Genomic DNA, 10,608 nt, shown 5'->3' with positions numbered 1-10,608 from the left:
GGAAATTCAGTTTGCGTGGTAAACTTGGAAATGCCGAAATTTTTCTCAACGTGTTGATTTAACTTTTCCATTTTGAATGCATTAGTTTGAAGTATTTCCGAAGACGCATTCTCTCATTAATAAGGCAGACCAAAAATCACTGATAATGCAAAAATATTAAAGATTTAATGACGTCCGTAACATCCCATAGAGTAAGTTTGTATCAAACGTTTGTTTTGGTAGAGTAAAAATTAATTTAATATGTAAACATTAAGTATATGACACGTAAAGTGTAGTACAGTTCAAGCACTTTACGCTAAGTAGTACATATATTATAAATTGGATTTTGTTGTTTTTCAACTGAAAGCAAGGTTTATATTAAACAAACATATTTTGAAACCATTCTGCTATTTTGAATAAAAACTCTGTATAGAATCTACTGTGCTGAACTTGTGGTTTGAAGTTAAAGAAAATTGAATATTAACCCTTTCACTGCCAGAGTGTTTGATGGAGTTTTGTAAGGTGACTCTAACTTTTGAGTCAATGGAAGAAATCCTGTGATGTGACCATTCAAATGAAAGCTCTCTGCCTGTACTTTCATATGATGCTATTTTTTTGTCAAAATTTTAGAAAATGAAATTTGCAAATTTGGTTGAAATTTGCCTTTGGCCACATTTGCCAGTGAAAGGGTTAAGTCACTGCGGTTAACAAACGCGGCCGAAACTTGATTAAAAAAAAAAAAAAACCTAGGTCTGCTTCACAACTACCCTATTGTTTTTCTACCATTTTCCTCTTGTTAGAAGCTGTTTCACGAAGAAATTTATCTGATTCAATCCGAATGGGAATCGCCACCAAACTAAGTGGAAAAAAATAACTCTTCAAGAGAAAAAAAAAATGTACAAATAACACAACAAATACAAAAGAAGGCAAGGATGGAAAAACTTGAAAAGATTGAAACGTATTGCAATTGTGGTTTTTGAAAAAAATTGTTGGCGTAATAGTTATTAATTGAAAATCATTTTTGTTGTTTGTAACATTTGATATTATGTTCCGGAGACAATATATATTTCTTTGACACCAAGCTCTTATTTTTAATTCACATGCAATGAGTGATTGATCAAGTTCCATAGCGAATATACCACTTTGGCTTGTATGTTTTGTTTTCCTAATAGACGTCCCAGGGGACCTTGACCGTTTGTCTTTTCATAAATTATGCGTCGATATTCACGTGAATAAGACGAAATTTGAAAAAAACAAAAACAAAAACAAGGGCGTTATCACATAACCTAATTGGGGAAACAAACCATACAAGCTGAAGAGGTCTATTAAGGACGTGTAATTGGCATTATTAACAAAATGAACTAAACAGCCGTGGTACACACAGCCCTTTTAAAAAGAAAGCCTATAGAAACCAACAGTTGAATGAATCTGGGTGATTCATCATAGGCATTTTGAAAACTTAGGGTAATTACATGCAAATTAAATTCGATGTTGAGTATGGGAGTTTAAAGAGCCCTCAGGCCCTAAACTCATATTTATTGTCTCGCCTTTTGGGACCATTAGGTAGCAAAGATTATATTATATTTGTCGTAAATGTCATTTGCCATTTTTAGCCTCAAGAGAATGGTTTAAGTCACTAAGTAAGTTACGTCAAAATTCCGACTTGCCGAATTTAATGCTATTGAGGAAAACTCGTTGTTCTGGCTTATTTGTATTTAGATTCTGCACATATAAAGATCGACGCTTGAAACAAGCTTGTTTGAAAAGCTTGACTGCCCTGCATTGACTCTTTAGGGACAGACTGAGCTGACTGGATCGAAAATGACTTCGTTCTCTTTTCAAAGTAATTTAATAACCGCTCTGGCCGGTCATTTTTTGCCTAATAGTAAAAAGATAATGCCTTGAGTTCGAGCACCCAAGGCACGGCCTCCTTTACAGAATCGACTGTACTGAAGGCTTTTAGGTTTGGCCTCCGAAGTTCTGATAATAAGGCAAAAAAATTGACTACACTTAGGGGCTAAATAGCGAATTATCAAGGTTACGAAACACGATAATTTTACTATTTCCTAAATCTTCCGGTACTATTAAAAGTACCCGTAATAACCTGACGCGACGGAAGGCCTCAGGCTAGCTAGTTTCGTCGCCTGTGCAACTCGTTAAACATGAACAGCATAAACTTTGTCTAAAAACCCCGACTGAATTCTGACAATGTGTTATTTTTTATGACTTTAAATTGATTGAACGGTACAAAACACCCCTAATACCAAAGAGAAGAACTAATTCAGACCAGAACTCTCAATATCAAAATAATCGTGATATGTGATTCACTGTTGGTCAAGAGGAGTAAGGAGTTGAATTAAGAAATTAATTAGTTCATTTGAATACAAATTAATAGTGTTCCTTAAATAGAAAATGCCTTTCATCATCAATACTATCTTAATGTTACAAGACAAACTTTTGAAACACTAAGTCTATACGCTACATGGAATCCTTAACTTGTTTACATTATATTGCTCTCTTCTTCTTTTTGCTTAAAGACTTTATCTATAAAAACACTTAAAAACTCATAATTTAACACTCTGGTATTTACATGTTTGCATACTTTCAAGATGGGCAGTCAAAATTGTAATTAAACACTGAGAAATTAAAGAAATTGATGCGCCTTAAAAGCCTCGAGAAGCGACTGCAATAAGTGCACACTCTTCGCTGTACGACGATGGAACTAGAAGATCAAATGGAGATCAAATTTTACATTCAAAACTTCATTCACTTAACTGTAGGAATGACGTCAAGGTTGTCGTTCGCGGTCGTATGCTAGAACTCCGCTGTACTGGACGCTGCTTTCTGAAGATACGTTTGAATAATTCATGTCTTAAAAACAGAACCTTTGCTGCTTTACGAAACGCTCTGTGTCTTATACAGTAAATGATTGGGTTGCAAGCGCTATTTGCGAATCCAATGAACATTGTTATTAGATCTGCTGCCGGCCCTCCTGCCTCTTTTCCCTGGCTCATTTGAATGAAAAGAAGGATACAAAATGGCGACCAACAAACCATGTACGTTCCAATAACAATTAAAACTGTTATAACGCCTTTCTTTGCCGGGGAATTTATCCTGGCTGTTTCAAGGCTATTTCTTCGTAATACGTCCATGGCCACTCCAATTGTTCTAGATTGTTTATAAATCGCTATGAATATCTTGGTGTAAACGTAGAACATGACGACAACCGCTGACCCATATGTCCCGCAGACCACTGCAACAGTGAACGCGAGTGCTAATTCGGTTTGAACCCAATCTTTTTTGAGACATTTTCCAACGTAAGGAATAAAACATTCGTAAGAGCTCACGCCGAATAAAGGTGGCAAAGCCCAGAAAGTTGAGTACATCCATAGAAAGCAACAGGCGATTCGCGCTCTAGATTTGGTTACTATAGACACATAGCCCAATGGGCGGGATATTGCAATGTAGCGATCGACAGATAGCAATGCTAAATGCATGATTGACGAAATACAGAAGCAGAAGTTTCCGAAGGCGTTAAGCTTTCCCCAGATATGCCCAAAACGCCATCTCCCCACTAAGATACTGTCAATGGCGCATGGCATAACGAGCAAGCCAACCAAGAGATCAGCGACCGCCAGTGAAATTACAGCTTGGTTGTTCGCCATTTTTTTCAGTGCGTCGATCTTTGTGACTGCCACAATAACAATCATGTTCCCAACGATTGTCGCTAAATTGATGATGATCATTAGAAGAAATGTTACAATCACGGCACTGAAAGGCCATAATGATGTTACCAAACGGAATTCGCTGCTATTAAGTGATTCAGCACAACATTGGTCTGTGATGTTTGTCCGCATCGCAAAGCTCGTCAGCGGCCTCCGAGATCCAAAGAATTATCTTCTCTTGTTCAGTTAGTACCCTATGCGACCCGAGTATTAAAAATACCTGTTACAGACATTCCGCCAGTTTATGCTCTACTATGGTTGTATCTCAGAACTTGTCATTTATACCAATATAGTTAATAATAGTTATATAAGTTTGCAATAACCATAATAACGTCACTACAATCACCAAAAGAACGCATATTATTCGAGAACCTGAAACAAGGTCCCAATATAAACCACAACACACTTATATTGTGAAAGTTCTCCCTAAAGATATTGCTGGCGGGAGGGTAAGCCAAAAACCCTCAAAAAAAAAATAATAATAATACAGTCGATTAGTCCAATTATCACCGCAAGAAATGCTGTTTTTATTATTGAAAAGGTATTCTGGTGATGTATCTAGAAAATCAAAGACTAAAAAACGGATCAATGAGTTAAACTGTTACTCGGAGACCTATACTCATTGTTGACATTAAATGCCACTTAAAGTAAAACAAAAGGCAAGTGGAAATGTTTATTAAATTGACTCTTTAATAGCGTCATTAATTGTTGTTCCATTTAAAGGTTCTTGTCTTGTCTCCTCTCATCTTTTTGAAAAATTGGCTATCATCAGTTACCATAATTATGCCAGCCTACGCACGAATCGCCTACCGATTCGATTCAGAGCACTGAGTGATCATGCTTCGCATACATCAACATGGCATTGTTATTAACGCTTCTGAATCTACATTCCTGTTCCTTTTGCGTTGCTTATTTCTTATCAAGCGTGTTACTTGCTGTCAGATGTGTTACTTGAAATGCGATAAATCAAGATTTAATTATCAAAAAAGCCTAGTGGCAATCTGGAGTCCCTTTCTTCTCGCGCATCGATCACCAAGGCAATACAGAAAGCCGCAAAAATCTAGAACTAAACCCTTGGCTTGATCCCCACGTAATCTACGAAAGGAATTCATTCAATTAAATCAATTTCAGTTTTTATTATTATTAATTTTTTTTCACGTTAAACTATTTTCCAACCAATAACATATCAAAACACAACCCACAATCCCCTGCTTCAGTCTGCCGAAGGGCTGGGCTCGAATCGTCAGCTTCTCAATTCCTCTTAACGGTGGTCAATCTGTCTTATCCAACTCAGTGGATAAACCTTATATTGCATTTCACTCCTCCACCTACGTAACATCACAGTTTAAACCTATAAACCCTTCAATCATTATATATAACATTGTTGTGAAGTAGTATTGGTCGAGTTGGATAGAAATTGAACTGAGGTGGTCCTAAAAAACAACGAGACTGGTGAAAAGAGAACAACAAAGAATGCTAAAGAAAGCACATGACAACTTTCTAAAAATATCCTGTTTCACCTACAATGGCTGCTCTTCATTGGCACGGCTTTTTGGGTGCATGGTCAAAAGTACAGGTCACATTTCACAGCTCAAGAGCACATACAGGTCACTGTCCCATCGATAAATTACTCAGCCACATAGATTTCAATAGATCTAATAGAACACTTTTTAAGAGATTAGGGCTAGGAGGTATTTTTAATTATGTTCATTTATCTGTATCATGGTGACCTGTACTCAGAACTGTGGAAATGTGACCTGTTTTTTAGACCAAAGACTTTTTGGGCTTGGTCGACAAGCATGCATACCCTATTCAAACACGACTATTAAACTGACAATCGCGCGAATTGGTAGCGATTCGTTGAAGAGCAAATTACTTTGTACAATTAGACAAATTCGCTAAGAAACCTCTTTCTTTTGGGCCGCTTATATAATATCTGCCATGAATTCCTTGGTTTTTACTGTGGTATTTGCCCTCGTTGTGTAATTCCTGTTCTCCACCCCCATCCCGTTAAGTTTGTATAGTAACTAAAATTCCTCGCAAATTCCAAACCGTATATTAACTCACGTCACTTTATGCGTTTGGAAAGGGTTGCATGTTGTGTATGATACAGGGGAGGCAGTTGTGAAAAATAGCTTGAACTGTTTTAAGACTAAAGTTAATTGGCCTCAGGTAATAGCATTGGGCGTGAAACCAGAAGAAGAACAACATAATATTAATTGATATTAATGAAATGTGGTTTCATTGTCACCGAGCGTCTAATACATAACAATTATTCACCTAAGTGAAGGCTGCCAGTGGTGTGTTTTCCAAGCCGCGAAGCGGCGAGGTAAATATTCATCACTAGCCACCGACACTGAGGTAAATATTGTTTTAGTCATACTAAAACAGTGAGATAATTTAGCACAAAAATGATGAATTTTAATTAACTCATTTAATGTTGCCAACGATTACAACTGTGGCGCGCAATGACCGAACGGCCGTGGCCGTCGCGTTTCCTTGCCACAAATACAACTTTTGAAGGCATTTGTTTAGCTCCTGCGGAGAAATTTTTTCAATAGGAGTTGTGATTTCTCTTTGTACTTAAAACCATTCTTTAAATTTAAATTTAGTTTTGAGCTTATTTACGAACATCTCAGCAAAACAAAGAAACGCAAGTCCTAAGCTTAATTTGCATTTGTAAACAAAAAACTTTTTCACCGGTTTCATCTGTAAATTCAAGTCAAACAGACAAAGCCTTACCTGTTAAAACTTTCAAACCGAATTTCGTCACCTTCTCCGTGTATTTCGGGAACGGCTTGTTTGATTATTTGTGAAATTTCTTTATTTGTTACGGCAGCAAACCGGGAAGCCATTTTGCTCGTAACTTAAGCAAGTTCGGCGTCGCTTGATTGGAGGAACTGGAAGTTAATCAGTAAATAGCACTGGATAACCGGAGGTTGAGTAGCCAATCAGAGCGCGCCAAAAAACACTATCCACTGTTTTAGTATATACTAAATTGATTTAGCCAGGGATAAGAGGAAAGCTCTCGTTAATATACTTGCAGTTTACTCAAACAGAAAATTAAATAGTGCAATGCTAAACGGCGAAAGCAACGAGAACGGCAAAAAAACCTGAGAAACAAATAAAACAAAAACAACAAAAACATTAGGTGGTGCATTACACTTTTTTTGCACATTTCTTTTTTCACGACAACATGAAACTTCCTGTTTACACGTTTTATGGTGGAAATGTTGTAGGTGTTCCAGTTCGCTTTTTTCACTGCCGCGCAATTTCACCTTGGTGGCAGCTAGCATTTCTCATTTTCTTACCGCCGCTATAAAATTTTTATGTTCTTCTGCAACGAAATTCGTCTAATAAATGAAATGATATGTGTGGAGAGAAGAACACAGAAAAAAATTCTGAGTTCCAGATGGGAACTCAGACTGTTTGTTTAGTTTTTTTTATCTTTCTATCTAGCTCTTTCTTTGGTTATTCACGTCAGTATAGACATTTAAAATATTTAGTCGAAAAAAGTCTCGGCTTTGTTTGTACGGGTGGCCATAATATTTACCCCCAAAACGTGCATGTGCTTGAAATGCGAAATTTCCACCGGCTTACATGAAGGTGGTGGACATACGGACTGACGATTTTGTCAGAATCAAAATATCTTGGGTGGATGGATAACCAAATTTTCTTACCCATGGTGCTCCGTCGCGCGCGCTTTAGCTTCGACACATTGTTGTGGAAAGTGCCGTTTTCGGTCGGGATCGTTAATCTAATGGAATTGGTTGAGCGCAGTTCCTTGGGACATTCCTGTTTTATTATTTTTAGAAATCTCTTCTCTCATTAATTGGAAGCCATCCGATTTTAAGTACATCCCGACAGTTCTTAACATTGTGACCAAAAATAAAACTTGCGGCAACAAATTGAACTCGTTGCAAACGTCGCAGTAAGAATTGTGGTCGAGAGCTAGCAAACCAGATCAGCATAATCTAGTTTTGAAAAAATCGATGTTTCTGCTAGTTGCTTTCTAAGCTCATATTTGGCGAGATATTTCAATTTTCTTGTAGTATTGATACAGCGGCGTAGCATCCAGATACCGTGTACTTGATGTGATCGTCCCACTTAAGATATTCATTGATGTGAACTCCTAGCAGTTTGCAATATTTAATACATTATATTCTAGTTTATATCCACTGACTGAGATGTTAGGATCATAGTTGTTAGGTGATGTACTGCATGTACTCTGGACATTTGCGGGGTGGAGAAGATCTTAACCTTGGTTTTGTCGTTGTTTAAGGTGAGGGTATACTCTCTTTAGACCAGATACTTAGTTTATTAATTGATTGGGCGATAGTGTTTTTATATTTATTTAGGTCATATTACTTTGGCATGGTCGTAGATTGTTGTGTCGTCCGCATACTGGAAGCATTTGACTTCTAAGTTCTCCCGGATCAGCAACATAAATATTGAATAACACTGGACCCAAAATGAAGCCCGGGATGCCAGAATTAACGTTTTTTACGTGTAAACACGTGTCATCGATCTGAACAAATTGTTTACGATGCGTAACATAATTGAGTGTCCACATCAGGAAGTCTCTAGAGAAAACTAGTTTACTCATCTTGCTGGTAAGATTTCTGAAACAGATCGTGTCAAAGGCTCTAGGGAAATCGGCTAAGATCATCATAGTTACCTCCGAACCCTTGATAGTTTTTATTGTTTGACTGTAGTGGTCGATTGGCCCTTTCGATGTGCAGGAATGTTACTCTTGAGAACATTGTTCTTATCAACGAAACTAGACAACTGACAGAAAGTCAGCCGGTTGTATAAATTTGAAAGCACTGCCGGTAGTATTGATATAGGTCGTAAGTCTTTCTCGGATTTGATTTGGTTCCCTTTGGGAATCGCGCCGATGCGCACAAGCTTGCAAGCCGATTGAAGCTGATTGAAAGTCTGAAGTTCTTGATGCAGTTGATGACATCAGCAGGTGGAGACCCCAGATAATCTGCAACCATATTAATCATGTTTGCAGGGATCTTATCAGGACCAGGACGTATTTTTCTTTAACATTAAAGTGAATTTGAGGTGGTAGCTTGAGTTTTGATTAGTGACTAACCAAGTGAAGCTGCGAATTAATGCATTTGGAAATCGTGAACGCGCTCTTACATGTAGATAGTCCTGTTTACAAGATTTTTACGGAGTCTTGACTTGCCGCTGTTTGTAGCAGTCCGCATAGCCGAGATCTCTTCCCCAAGTTAGAGACTTAAGATTTCCCAAAGCGTATCTTTCAAAGGAAATAGTTTTGTGAGAGTCTTTAAACTTCAGACGATTTAAGAGACATATTGAAATGAGTAAATTCTTACGCATTAAATTCTTTTAACCATGTCTTTTACTCATTTACTACTGTGTCAGAAAATCACGGAAAAAAAGAAATGTCGTTTCTATAGCTTATGCTATGCGACACCTAATTTGTCTATTCTTTACCGGATAGCTCTCTTTTGCACCGGCAAGAAAACAACGCCGGACAATAATGATAACTGGTATCGCTTTCTCACACGCGAGGAAGAGTGAGGCTGCACTACGCACCGATCTTCTTGTGAGTCGTCACATATTGGATGCTTACTAGGTTCTGTGCACTCTTCGGTGCAGTGTGAATGGATTTTTGCACTGTATCAGACAGCTTTTCACTTGGTTTATGAATGACATAGCCTAGGATTAATAAGCGTGCGGGTGATCAACTGAGTTGATCAATTTATCACTATGAAAAGATGAAAAGTTTCCGTTTTGAGGGCTATACCTTCTTTGGGGAAAACTCCAAATTGATTTTGTAAAGTCAGCAGGTAGAATTTTGTATTTCACTTCCCCATACCAGTAACACAGTAGCACAGTTTCTTTACAGGCAGACTCCTTTACTTTAATACCATATTGGCTCAGAGGGAATGCGGTGAAGTGGTGTTTGCCGCCTAGTGCAATAATTTGACTTGTTTTTTCTTTCCAAAAATTTAAACTTAATATATTAATTGTACTTCTGAAATAACCAGCAGCAAATTAAGGCAAAAAAGCAAAGTAAAAACTCATAGTTTTGTCTTTCCCAAATCCATAGCCTCCGTAAGTTCTCCTTCAGTCTGTCTTCGATTGAACTTATTCTGGAAATGGAACACATAGAATAATCCTGAAAACTTCCTTTCGGTTAATCTACTTTTTCAATTCCCATTGTTTTGTTTTGAATAAATGAACCCTGAGACATCACTGTACATAATAGAGAGGTTAAGCATTACGTTTGCGTCAATTTCTAGACATGAATTACATGTAGTAGTTTCACACAATTTTTTTATCCATAAGAATTTTCTGAGCTGTTTTAATCTGCTCATTTTCTATTTTTAGAAATTCTCAACTTGAATCTCACGTTTGCCGTTTGCCGTTTGCCGTATACGTGACGCTTTAAAACTCTCTGATATCCACATCCATGCGAGTAACCACAGGTAGCCCAAGTTCGAAATATGAGCATCGGCGGCATCGGCAATGTTACCTAATATTCTAAATATAAGGATTTGTATGGGAAAAAACCTATCGTTTCCGTAATCTACGAAAATAAAAGGATTTCAATGAAAAAACAGCTTACCTTACATAAAATGTGTGTTACGACTCTCTTGTGTGGTCCATGGGCCGATTTATTTCCGTTTTATGGGTTGTACTGTAAACGGTTTTCTCTCTATATAAAGGTTTGCCAGGGTTGGGGGGGGGGGGAAGGGGGGGGGGGAGGAGGGTGTTAACACTATTGTTTTCCACCTGAGTTTCTTGACCCACTCCGCCTGCCAGTATGACGACACAGTAACGGGCAAGAGCCTCGGGTCGCTTGTGCAAATTAGCAAGGGATACGACAGTTATCTGGACGAGCGAGGTCGAGGAAAAGTAAAGA

General features: G+C 37.8%; 1 protein-coding gene across 1 annotated transcript; it reads right to left on the bottom strand.

Annotated features, from left to right (window-relative positions):
- Window positions 1-2,272: 2,272 nt before the first annotated feature.
- On the bottom strand, window positions 2,273-4,222 carry LOC140928320 (G-protein coupled receptor 161-like). Its single transcript, XM_073378055.1, has one exon. The coding sequence runs from the start codon at window positions 3,834-3,836 to the stop codon at window positions 2,742-2,744; it is 1,095 nt and encodes a 364-aa protein (XP_073234156.1). The 5' UTR covers window positions 3,837-4,222; the 3' UTR covers window positions 2,273-2,741.
- Between the last annotated feature and the right edge of the window lie 6,386 nt (window positions 4,223-10,608).

The sequence above is a fragment of the Porites lutea genome, chromosome 2 (assembly GCF_958299795.1).
Source record: "Porites lutea chromosome 2, jaPorLute2.1, whole genome shotgun sequence".
Classification (NCBI taxonomy): Eukaryota; Metazoa; Cnidaria; class Anthozoa; order Scleractinia; family Poritidae; genus Porites; species Porites lutea.
This window is presented reverse-complemented; position numbering and strand designations above follow the sequence as displayed.